We start from the raw sequence: 13,506 nt of genomic DNA on the forward strand, positions 1-13,506 counted from the left end.
ATATCCTTCTTGATATGCCTGGGTGTATCGGTGGCCAGTAGATGATGATTGGGATGGCTCTCACGGTAACACCCGAGCAAGTACTGCAACGATAGCATCTCATTATGTTGTCGTACTGGAAGAATCTTTGCCTCCTGATGTAGATGGTCCACTGTAGATTTGAGGAGGCACCCTGTTGCTGTTCTCAGGGTGGCGTTCTGACAAATTTGAATCTTATCCCACTGCGTGTCACATAAATTCGGGGACCAAACTGGTGCCGCATAGCTTACCACAGACCGACCTATCGCTTTATACGTGGTCAACAAGGTTTCTTTATCTGCACCCCAAGTGCTGCCGGCTAGGGACTTGAGGACCTTGTTTCTACATTTCAGTTTATCGCAGATAGCTGTGGCTTGCGAGGACGACGTGAAAGTCGTGTCGAATGTGACCCCTAGAATTTTTGGGGCAGTTTGTGGTCGGAATTCTGCTACCATCGACCCTGATATTCAATTCTCTTCTATACTGCGCCGTCCATGTGGTGAACAGAGTGGCCGTCGATTTAGTGGCGGATATCTGCATATTCCTCGCGTGGAAAAATGTGGTAAGATCGGTTAAATAGTTGTTCAGTCTCTCACAGATGACATCAGGATAGGTACCCGACGCCAGGATCGTGCAATCATCCGCATACGTTACGATCTCGATGCCGTCTGGAGGGGGCGGAATACAGGAGAGGTAGATGTTAAACAGTTCCGGAGATATCACCCCACCTTGGGGAACTCCCTGTTTCACTCTAAGGGGTTTGGACTTCTTGTTCCTGAATTCCACGTACGACTGGTAATGGCGTGCAGCGCAGTTGTAGTGCTGTGCTGCTTACGGAATTCATGCTGATGGTCGGCAACTTGATAGCTATTTCTGATACTGGGGAGAACAAAGGCCTCAAGGGTCTTTGCTACGGGCGATAAAAGCGAAATCGGCCTGTACGATTCACTTTTGCTGGCATCCTTGCCGGGCTTCAGTAGCGGGACCACCCTGCCCATTTTCCAGACTTCGGGAACAATGAGGGTGGAAAGCGACAAGTTGAGAACTTTAGTGGGATACTCCACTACTGGCTCATCCAGCTGCTTCAGCATTACCATGGAGATTCCATCAGGGCCCAACGCTTTGGATGATTTAGCGTTCCTGATGGCATTGGCAACATCATTCATTGTAAACTGTGGTGGTTCCTCCTCGGCAGGAAGAGATCTGATGCGACGTAATACTCTTCTCTTCGCCCTGTCACTCTCGGGGTGCTCGACAAACTGCCGGGCTTCCGTAGCGGGACCACCCTGCCCATTTTCCAGACTTCGGGAACTATGAGGGTGGAAAGCGACAAGTTGAGAACTTTAGTGAGATACTCCACTACTGGCTCATCCAGCTGCTTCAGCATTACCATGGAGATTCCATCAGGGCCCAACGCTTTGGATGATTTAGCGTTCCTGATGGCATTGGCAACATCATTCATTGTAAACTGTGGTGGTTCCTCCTCGGCAGGAAGAGATCTGATGCGACGTAATACTCTTCTCTTCGCCCTGTCACTCTCGGGGTGCTCGTCAAACTGTTGATTAAAATAACTTGCGCACCTCTTCGGGTCAGTCAACGTAACGTCGCCAAACGTGACTGAGGTCCTATCTTCCCTTCTTCCAGGGTTGGAGAGTGACTTAAACGCTGCCCACAATTCACCTATACCGGCTCCAATGTTGCAACTCTTCAGATGATTTAACCATTCGTTCCGCTTATGCTCGCCGACCAGCCTGTTAACTTCCAGTGTCAGTTCCCTGACTCTGGGGTCATTGGGGTTGGTTCGGCGAAGCTCATCACGCTCATTTGCTAATCCCGTCGCCTTTGCTGGGAAGTTTGGTCTTACTTCGGGTATTCGTCCAGCAGGGATATGGCAAGCGGCTGCAACAGTGATAATGTCTCGCAACGTCCTTTCTGCTACCCGAACATCAGAAGGATTGGACAGTTTTCTGAAGCGGTGATTGGTGAACTCTCTGAAACCCGGCCAAGCAGCTTTCTTATGATTGACGAATGTGCGACGTTCAGAGGTAATGAAATCGGGTGGTCTGCTAATGGAGACAATTATGGGAAGATGGACTGATCCAAGGGAAATGACGGGTTGCCAGGTAACGTCATTTGTCAGACCAGGTGACACGATGGTTATGTCTGGCGAGCTGTGACACTCTCCTCTAATTCTAGTAGGGGCGTCCTCATTGACCGTGGAAAACGTAGAGCTGTCAATCTGCTCAGCCAGCGCTGTACCTCTCTGGTCGTTTCCGAGGGCCGAATGCCACATCTCATGATGCTCATTAAAGTCAACCCAGGACCAGACAATTATGACCTTCCAAAAGCGGACTAATGTTAGGCAGGTAATTTGAGATACAGCTATTTCTCGGCGGGATGTACACGTTCAGCAACTCTATCTCGGCAGTTCCACACCTGACTGCTACCCCCATACATTCCATGTACGGGTCATTAGAGACAGGCTCAAGCGAGATAGCTCTGTATTGGACAGACTGGTGCAATAGGAAAGCTAATCCCCCGCCTCCACTTCTGGTGCGATCTTTCCTTAGCACATTGTAACCATCACAACGTTGTCGTTCAGCATGGTTTCCTGGTCGTTCAGCATGGTTTCCTGCACCGCCGCGACCTTGATATTCTTCCGATTCATAAAGTCCACTATTTCATCGATCTTACCTCGGAGCCCATTGCAATTAAATTGCAAAAAGGATGGATTTTCTGGGATTGGAACAACAACGGCTGGTGTTAAGGCTGCTGTTGGGGGGACTGCAGGGGAGTTTCGTAATCCGACGACGAAGCAGTTTCGTAATCTGACGACGACGACTCATTGGGGGCTGTGTTCGCGCAGCATGCAGCAACATAGTCCCTATCGTAGTCCCTCGCGTGGGTAAGTCCAGAGCAACCCCTTAAATGGACCCACTCCTGACATCTATTGCATCTCACCGAAGATTGGATATGGGTGAAGATGCGGATGTGACAAACTGAGCACAAATATATTGGTCCTGGGTTTTCCCTCGTCCCGGCACGGACCAAAGGAATCCGGAGCAGACATTCCGGGATATGCCGCTCCCAGCACAGAAAAACGAAACAAATACAAACACATGTACACTGAGGTGCCATCCGCTGGCCGGAACGCTGATGTTGTGCGGTCCCGGATCAATCCGGTACAGAGCACCCGCTGCCGTGGGATTGGTCCGTATAGTCTCTACTTGGGGTGCGATCATTCCTCAGTGCGTTGTAACCACCACAACGCTGCAGTGTTGTTGGGCTGACCATAATATTCTTCCGGCTCGTGAAATCCACTATTTCCTCCATCTTATCTCGGAGTTCAATTAAATTGAAAAAAGTATGCATTTTCGGCGATTGGCATGAATTCGAGGAAGTCGTGTATTCTGATGACGACGACTCACTGGAGGCTGTGTTCACGCAGCATGCAGCAACATAGTCCATGTCGTAGTCCCTCGTATACAGAAGTCTAGACCAACCCTTGAGATGTATCCACTCTCGGCATATATTTCATCTCACCGAATTTTGATTATGGTAGATACGGAACACCTCCAAATTAGTACTCCATCCCGGCACGGACCAAAAGAATCCGGAGCAGGCATTCCGTGAAATGCTGCTCCAAACACAGAAAAAACAATACAAAGACCAGCATGTATTCACTGAGGTGGCAGCCGATGGCCGGAACACAAGTGTTGTGTAGTTCCGGGTCAATTCGGAGAAACTCAAAAATGTCGCAAGTAAAAAATAATCAGTCGGCTTTGCCAAGAGCCACAAATATCCTCCGCTTATAAAGCTACAAACAAACAATAAAAGGAGTTGTTGTTGTAACAGTGTTTTATTATTATGTTTGTTGTTGTTGTAGCAGCATACAAACCTACGTAGAAGCATAGGTTTGATGCTGGGTTGGCAGCCGCTGGCCGAAACACTAGGGTTTCAGGTCAATCCGGTACAATACAACCCGCTGCCGTGGGATTGTTTGTATGTTCGTTCTCCTGTTCATTCCGGCTCTGGGTCTATCTCCAGTTCCAGTAAAGTGGCTATTTCGATGGGATGTAACCACAGATCCACTGGAGTTAGATGAGTAGGTTTGGCGGGGCAGTTGAATAGGTGCTTAGTATCGTGCGGGCCCATGCCGCATACTGGGCAGATGTCTTGCACGGTGCGATCGATTCCCGCCCAATAGGAATTTAGATGACTGCAATATCCCGAACGTAATTGAGCCAAAACTACTCTGAAGTTGGGACCTAAATCTGCTATGAACATTGGGGCCTTTCAAATATTTTGCATTTAATCCAAAAACCTTATATGTTTATGAAATTGTATGGTGATCGGTTAACATTAACTTGTGCCACTTGAGCGACCTTTTCTTCCAGAGTAATTTGTGTAGGCCGTATTTATGGTCCAATCGATGAAAGAACTTTACCAGTTCATTGTTGTGATTAAAAAGGGTTTCTACAATTATTCAAATTGGTATCTACCAATCCTGTAATTGTTTTTAGTTCAGGCATACCTTCGACTAACACATTTTTACAGTGTTTTATTTAACTTGCTTTGGTTACGTGTTTTTATTTATTTTCAATATCTAGTTTAGTCTTCAAAACATAAACAAATATTTCGACTATGGGGGGTTTCCTCTCAATATGCCAACCAATGCCATGGGGGAATCTCAAAACTATTTTTCACATGATTCATTCATTCATTCATTAAAATCGTCAAGTCGTCATCCCAAAAAACGGCATCATAAAAATTCATAAATTCAAGACGTAAAGGTCAATGACATAACACTTTGAAATTACTTTCGAAATATGCTAAACGCAGATGAAGACACATAGAGAGACGCACATTTGGCCGGTTGCGAACTTTTATTATTATTTTTTTTGAAATAAATTTAAAGAAAACAGAAAAACTCGTTCCCCTGGTAACAGTTGTTTATTTCAAAGAAATTTGCATATTGTAAAATGTTTAAAATATGGTTGAGAAAATATTAAAAAAAAACACACAAACTTCATTTGTAAACAGAGTGGTAGGTATATCTTTTCGCAGCTACGTTACATCAGTCAATAATAATTGTAAGGCATTTGAAAGGAATATCACTAAAATAGAATTGTAAAGTAATTTAGCATTCCTACCATTCCCTGGAGTGGTCATAATTCAAATTGTTTTCTAAATAAAAACTATTCTATTTAATTATTATTTTTATAAATTTAAAATCAATCATAACCTAAAAATTAATTTCCAAATTTTTTCAAATATAACAGTGAAGTGTTGCACTGTGGCCTTGAACAGTCACATAACTTTGAAACCTATGATCCGTATATAATAATGACCCCATTAAAATAAATTTTAAATACAATTGAAATGGCTAAGTATCCAATATCTCCTCCACGCTGCGGTTTTAGCACTTTTGCTTGGGCAAAAAATATAAAAATAAATTAAACACAAAATATATCATTCATTTTTACTGACGTGTGAAAAACAATAACAATAATGAACGTAACCAAATCAGTTGTTTAAACGTTGTTTCATCTGATTGGTTGAATACACACATACAAACGGAGATGTACCGAGATCGACGGGTAGGTACAGGTAGGTATACCCGTCACGCCATTTCTAAACGAAATAAATAAACAATTCAACAGACATCATTAAATCACTGACACGTAACTGGAAATACAATGTTCTCCATGTGAGGAGTTAAAAAAAAACAGAACAGACACAATTAAAAATAAAAACACAAAATTATGTCAAAACATGGTTGGTTTACTGAATGGAATATTACCTGGACAATAAGCCTGTGATAAGGCTAATTCCGCGTTGTTATTGCAATTGATGCAACACAATGCGAAGAAAAACAAGTAAAAACCAGTAAGGAAAGGATCAAAGTCGGGCGGGGCCGACTATATGATATCCTACACCACTGTGAATAGGTAAAATATATATGGTAGCTAAATCCAAATGTGAACAGATTATGATATAATTTGACACATATATTTCAAGACCAAACACCGTCACACATTCCAAATTTTATCAAAATTGGACAGATACAGCGTGTTTGGTGCATCAAATACCTCAAATCGGCCGAAAATATATATGGGAGCTATATCCAAATCTGAACCGATTTTCACCAAAAGCAACAGCGTTCTTCATTAGGCTAAAAAAATTATGTTCCTCAATTTTCAGCCAAATCGAACAATAAATGCGACCTGTACGTTGCGAACGGACGGACATGCATAAATCGACTCAGAAAGTGATTCTATGCATATCCCTAGAAGTAACTATGGGTCTATCTCTTTTCCTTAGGCATGTTACATACAAATGCACTAACACATAATACCCTTACCACAGGGTGGTGTAGAATATAATAAATCAGTCGATTTGGCGAAAGCTCCATTCCTTCACCCTATGACTGTACTTAAAAGCAATAGCAAGAGTGGTAAATAGGCTATGGAAATAAGAAATAGGTAAGAAAACGTAATCCATGTAGAAATACCACTCGGACGGGGTTTTTAACCATTCGGAACATTATCGCGAGAATTATGGAAAATAATATTATAGTGTTACAACAAGGACCACCACAAAAACATTATTTCGAAGCTGTATGAAGGAGTAAACCTACATAAATATCTACATATTTTGGTTTTCGGAAACATTGAGCACAGTATTGGCTTCCCTTATCAAAAATCATAGTGTTATAGTGATGACAGCGAAGAGTACCCACTATTGAAATTTCAACACAATGCAAGAAGTGGCCTAGACAGGATTAAAAAGTCATAGTGTTGAACTTTTGCGGAAGAGACAACTCAAGGGATGGTCCGACATAGTTCATCTTGGAACTGAATTTATTTGTGAGTCATTCATTCCTTTTTTTTGTGTTTTATTGGTTGAAACGGTCAGCAAAATTTGCACATGAAAATAAAAATGCCTCAAAACCATTTTTTTAGGAGGTGGTGCTATTATTTTTGTCGCAGCTGTATATGCATGCCATTTTACCTGGACTATTTGATAGTCATCATGACCACCAATAATTTTGCCATCAATCCCGTTGTTGTTCCAATCACTGAAAATTCATCCTTTTTGCAATTTGATTGCAATGAAGTCCGAGGTAAGATCGAGGAAACTGTGGACTTCATGAGTCGGAAGAATATCATGGTTGCGGCGGTGCAGGAAACCAAGCCCAACAACAAGTGCAGCTTCCCAGTCCCTAAACCGGGTAAACCCTCGCACTTAGGAAACTCATACCGGTCCATCACCCTCCTATCCCCGGTCGTGAAGATCCTTGAGCCCATCCTCCTACCGTACTTCACTGAGCAGTTCCATCTGGCCGACCACCAACATGGCTTCTGAACCGGAAGAAGCACGACAACAGCCCTCAGTGAGGTCACGACCAGGATTACGGAAGGACTAAACAGTAACAGACCACACAAAAGAACCATCAATCCCACGGCAGCGGGTTTTACGTACCGGATTGACACGGACCAACACAAAACCAATGTTCCGGCCAGCGGCTGCCACCTCAGTGTGTACATGTTCGTATTTGTTTCGTTTTTCTGTATTGGGAGCATCATATCCCGGAATGCCTGCTCCGAATTTTATTGGTTCGAGCCGGGACGGAGGAAAACCCAGGACCAATATATCTGTGCTCAGTTTGTCACATCCGCATCTTCACCCACATCCAACCTTCGGTGAGATGCAATAGATGTCAGGAGTGGGCGCATCTAAGGGGTTGCTCTGGACTCGTCCACGTGAGGGACTACTACAGGGAGTATGTTGCTGCATGATGTGTGAACACAGTCCCCAGTGAGTCGTCGTCCGATTACGAGACTCCCTCGTCGTCTGATTACGAAACTCCCCCGCAGTCCCCTCGACAACAACCGCACACGCAGCCTTTAACACCAGCTGTTGTTGTCCCAATCCCCGAAAATGCAGCCTTTTTGCAATTGAATTGCAATGGACTCCGAGGTAAGATCGAGGAGATAGTAGATTTTCTGTGCCGAGGTCGCGGCGGTGCAGGAAACCAAGCTGAACAGCAACCACAGCTTAGAGCATTGTGATGGTTACAATGTTCTGAGGAAAGATCGCACCAGTCTGTCCAATACAGACCTATCTCGCTTGAGCCTGTCTCTAATGACCCATACATGGAATGTATGGGGGTAGCAGTCAGGTGCGGAGCTGCCGAGATAGAGTTGCTGAATGTATACATCCCGCCGAGAAATAGCTGTATCCATGATTATAGGCCTGACATTAGCCCGCTCTTGCAAGGTCATAATCGTCTGGTCCTGGGGGATTTTAATGCGCATCATGAGATGTGGCATTCGGCCCTCGGAAACGACCAGAGAGGTACAGCGCTGGCTGAGCAGATTGATAGCTCTACGTTTTGCACGGTCAATGAGGACGCCCCTACCAGAATTAGAGGAGAGTGTCACAGTTCGCCTGACATAACCATCGTGTCACCTGGTCTGACAAATGACGTTACCTGGCAACCCGTCATTTCCCTTGGATCAGACCATCTCCCCATAATTGTCTCCATTAGCAGACCACCCGACTTCATCACCTCTGAACGCCGCACGTTCGTCAATCATAAAAAAGCTGATTGGCCGAGTTTCAGAGAGTTCACCAAACACCGCTTCAGATAGCTGCCCAATCCTTCTGATGTTCGGGTAGGGGAAAGAACGTTCCGGGACATCATCACTGCTGCAGCCACTCGCCATATCCCTGCTGGTCGAATACCCGAAGTAAGACCAAATTTCCCAGCAGAGGCGACGGGATTAGCAAATGAGCGTGATGAGCTTCGTCGTATCAACCCCAATGACCCCAGAGTCAGGGAGCTGATACTGGAAGTTAAAAGGCTGGTCGGCGAGCACAAGCGCAACAAGTGGTTAAATCATCTGAAAAGTTGCAACATTGGAGCCGGTAAAGGTAAATTGTGGGCAACGGTTAAGTCACTCTCGAACCCTGGAAGAAGGGAAGATAGGACCTCAGTCACGATTGGCGACGTTACGTTGACTGACCCGAAGTGGTGCGCAAGTTATTTCAATCGACAGTTTGTCGAGCACCCCGAGAGTGACAGGGCGAAGAGAAGAGTATTACATCGCATCAGATCTCTTCCTGCCGAGGAGGAACCACCACAGTTTACAATGGATGATGTTGCCAATGCCATCAGGAATGCTAAATCATCCAAAGCGTTGGTCCCTGATGGAATCTACATGGTAATGCTGAAGCAGTTGGATGAGCCGGGAGTGGAGTATCTCACTAAAGTTCTCAACTTGTCGCTATCCACCCACATTGTGCCCGAAAATGGGCAGGGTGGTCCCACTACGGAATCCCGGCAAGGATGCCAGCAAAAGTGAATCGTACAGGCCGATTTCGCTTTTGTCGCCCGTAGCAAAGACACTTGAGGCCTTGCTCCTCCCCAGTATCAGAAATAGCTATCAAGTTGCCGATCATCAGCATGGATTCCGACAAAAATATGGATAGGATTAAATCGCAAAAATTTGCGGGAATATCAATAGATGGGTTTTTTACCATACTAGCCTACAAAAACATAATATCGCTATAAACAGGAAGGATCCTCAAACAGACCCTTAACCACACAAAATGAATATAAACTCAGTTTCGACAATATTTAGAGACCAAATCGGGTGCTACGTTTATGAGATATCGCGCGTCCAATTTTAGCGAATATTTTCGAACTTTTGTGGGGGATGTACCGGAAGGAGTGGACCTATAATAATTTCATCTAATATTCGAAGAAATATTACGATATCCAAAGTGTGGACGAACGTAGTATTCTGTTCGAGCTCTCCAGTCACTACATATGGTGCATTTGGGGCTTTTTACAACTTTCGGGCTGTTTTCTAAAGAAGTATGGACTTGCCCCTGAAATAACTTTTACTGTCGTAATTGATGCTGCGAACGCAAGTTGCTTCAACAAAAATCAGAGTGATTCGAGAACAGGTCTTAAAGTGAATTTATTCAAAAATTTGTGTGGAAGATATCCGAAGGAGTGGACAAATATAGTCGATAGTCGAACCTTATCTAAGTCTGGTAGACATTTCACGATTTGTAAAGTATGGACCAAATCCTTTACTCCCTTCAAGAGTTATCGTACGGATAAATTTTCCGAACATTTTCGAACTTTTATGGGGGAGGTACCGGAAGGAGTGGACCGAAATAACCCATCTTCGAACATAAAGTAAGTTTGGACAAAATATTACGAAAGCCAAATTTTGGACCAAATCGGTTCGTACGCACCAGCCAGACAGACGGACGGACATTGCTAAATCGACTCCAAATTATCTGAAACACATTTCGTCCAAACATACTTGGGGTCTAAAATCATTATTTCGATAAGGCACATTTTGCCCGTATGAAAGTGTATATACCCTCGTTAGCATAAATGCTGAGGGTATAAACAATGTTACTAAAACAACAACGACTTGCAAATTTTGGACCAACTCTACTCATAATTATCTGAAACGGATTTCGCCCAACGCCCATCATTTCGAATAAGTATATTTTTGATCGTATCAAAGTGTGTATACACTTGTTTAGCTTATGGGTCAAGTATAGAAAAGAGTGCCTCTTCGAAACAATGCTTTAGACCCCGCTTCAGAAAATTTGAGTCGATCTAACTGTGTCTTTTCGTTTGTCAGTCTGTCTGTGCACGATCATTTTTCATGGGAGTAACAGATTTGGCTCGAAAAAGTGTGGGTATGAATTTCATACTACGTCGGTGATTCCTAAGTAAAATTACCCAAAAGCTGAGACTCACGATAACTCTTGAAAGGAATAACCGAATTGTTCGAATTTTGTATACCTTTATATTCCCCCCAAAGCTTAAATGTATTCCTTTGTAAGTCCTTGTAAGTCTATTTATTGGGACGTATGAATAAACAGATAGTCCTTGTGATCCTGATTAGATTGTCTAAGTTGCCCGAAAATTTTTCGCCTTTTCATTCTGATACCTCTTCCTCGAGAGTTTAAAAATAATTACTGCTCGTATATGCAATATAAGGCCAGGGCTTGGATTGTTTTAAAAGTATTGCTGGTATTTCTTGTGGTTCCTATTACAAACACCGTTTCATATCATCGACTCCAGTTTCACTTCAACAAGTTCCACTTGTGTTGTTTTAGCAACATAGAAACGTACGTAGAAGCATAGGTTTGATGCTGGGTTGACAGCTGCTGGCCGAAACACTATGGTTTCGGGTCCATGCGGTTTGAAAGATCCCGCTGCCGTTGGATAGACTTGTGTTGATGTCTTTGGATGCTTATAAAAGTTTACATCGTTTGTTGTGCCCAAAAATATCCACTCAACATTGACTACTCACAAAAATATATCAAATCAATGGTTTATCGAACCTTGGACTTAAATTATTCATACTTCAAGGGTGGTTGTCAATAAATGGCGCCTCCTTACGAAGAGCCCCACATGCGAAAGAAAAATATTCTATAAATATTGTTTTGCCACGACACAATCATATATACTAACTTACCCTAATTCAATGTCATTGAAGTACAAATTTCACGTTTGTCTTCTCTCCCATTACATACTTCTCTACTTATTTACATATTTGTGTAAACTTTACATTAGTTCCATATGGTCATATTATTTACCATTCATTACAAAACATGAAAACCATCTTTGTTTGTTTGATAATTGACTGACTGCACATGTTCATGTTCATTCTATACTTGGTGTCCGCCCTATTTAACACACAGAACAAAGAAGTTATTTTAGCAAACAAAATTCCCCACTTCCCCATATTCCATATACAAATTTATACTTATCTCCAACTCTTTGTTGTTATGTGCTGTTTCTCTGTTTGTTTTGTTGTAGGTGGATGGTTGAATGGATGGATTGGAATACTTACTCATTTAGTTCTGGGAATATCATATAGACGTAAAACATTGCAGCCAATGACGTTACAAAGATTCCAGCTAAAATGAAAAGGGATTTTTTCGTAGCTGAACGTTCTGCTGCCGACATTTGCTTTTTAAGAGTTGCAGTTGTTGTTGAGGCCAAAGATGCCGTTGTGCTGCTGCTGTTGGTTTCATTATTTTTATTATTTGTCATTTTGTCATCCTTTAGTTGGAGTTGTTGCTTTGGTTGTGCACTTGCCAATTGAGCAGAGGGGGTCATGGTAGCTGATGAAGATGTCGTTGTTTCCAGGGAGGATTTAAAACCACACTTTAGTTCTTTTTCTGACACTTCTGTGGGCAAGCAAGCAACGGCAAGACATCATAAACAAACGTTGTAAATTAGGAGAGAATCCCATTAGATTACATCAATGGAAGCACCAGAGTCAACAAAAGACGAAAGAGAGAGTGAAATTGATAAATTTAAGCTGTTTGTTGTTAATTGAAATTAATTGATTGTCAAGATATTAATTTACCTATTCCTCCAGTTTCAGCCAATAAAGGTGTTGTCTCAAAGTCCATTGTTTGGATGAAATACAGCAATCTTTTAGTTATTTTCTTGTTCCACTTCTTTGTGTGTAACAATCAACAAAAATTACTTTGCAATTAATGGCAATAAATAAAACTGCTCCAACACTGACACACACTCCAACAAACACAGTATACACAACCGAGAGAATTGTCGAAGTTTGCTTTTATCTTTTGTTTTGAAATAAAAATTCTAACTTCCGTGTACGACAGACAGACGACATAAAAGATTCTTTTTTTCACAACAGCACTAATTTCAATTGGTTATTAGTAATTTTAATAATTTTTCCATTGGCTTTGTTTTCGTATTTTTTAAAGGGATATATAAAAACACAATCAATAACAATTTTATTTATTGCTAATAGTTGTTGTTATTTTTTATTTTCGCTATTCTTTAATTTCATTTACTTTGTTGTTGTTATTTACACGATTACATTGGATGACTACAACAACTATTATTATTTTTTTTTTTTGCTTTGTTCTCGCGTGATTTCTTTCTTTACCCCGATCTAAATAAGCAGCGAAGGGCACAACTTAAAAATCAACTATTTGTTTTTTCACAATTATTTCTTGAGGAAATAGGTACATATATATTTTTTAGTTGCGAAATAATTATGTTTTTAATATTGTTGTTTTTGTTTATAGTTGATTTTTTTCTTGCAAAATTTATCCGAACAACACACAACCGACCCTACGCAAAAAAAATTTCAGGAGAACTGAGCAAAGAGAATGACACTCGGAATAAGGGATACATAGATCGTTGTTATTTGAAAATCGAATAGAAGACGATTTCTTTTCCTTTTTGATAAAAATAAAAATCGATTATTATAGTACGTTTACATATAACCTGATTTAAAATGTCGTTCAATAAATCCTCAGAAAGAGCTCATCATGGTACAATAATACAGGTAGCATTATCATGCCAGCTGATGGTAACATAATGTGTCAATTGCATTGAATTGATGTCAAATTTTGACATCTTATGTTACCAACTATTGCCGATGCGGCTACCTGTGT

General features: G+C 42.0%; 1 protein-coding gene across 2 annotated transcripts in view; it reads right to left on the reverse strand.

Moving 5' to 3' along the window:
• stas (Transmembrane protein stas) overlaps nt 1–13,232 on the reverse strand; it is a 64,219-nt gene extending 50,987 nt beyond the window's left edge. Inside the window, exons 1-2 of one of the 2 annotated variants that reach the window (XM_073976665.1) lie at nt 12,438–13,232; nt 11,916–12,255 (exon numbers count right to left, since the gene is read on the reverse strand). In XM_073976665.1, the coding sequence (XP_073832766.1) occupies nt 11,916–12,255; nt 12,438–12,483 (386 nt within the window). In that variant the 5' untranslated portion in view covers nt 12,484–13,232. The remainder of the gene's footprint in view (nt 1–11,915; nt 12,256–12,437) is intronic. The other variant, XM_073976666.1, reaches the window with a different exon arrangement.
• Nucleotides 13,233–13,506: the final 274 nt, after the last annotated feature.

Source organism: Musca autumnalis, unplaced genomic scaffold, assembly GCF_047663935.1.
Source record: "Musca autumnalis isolate F117 unplaced genomic scaffold, ASM4766393v1 scaffold_3, whole genome shotgun sequence".
Lineage (NCBI taxonomy): Eukaryota > Metazoa > Arthropoda > Insecta > Diptera > Muscidae > Musca > Musca autumnalis.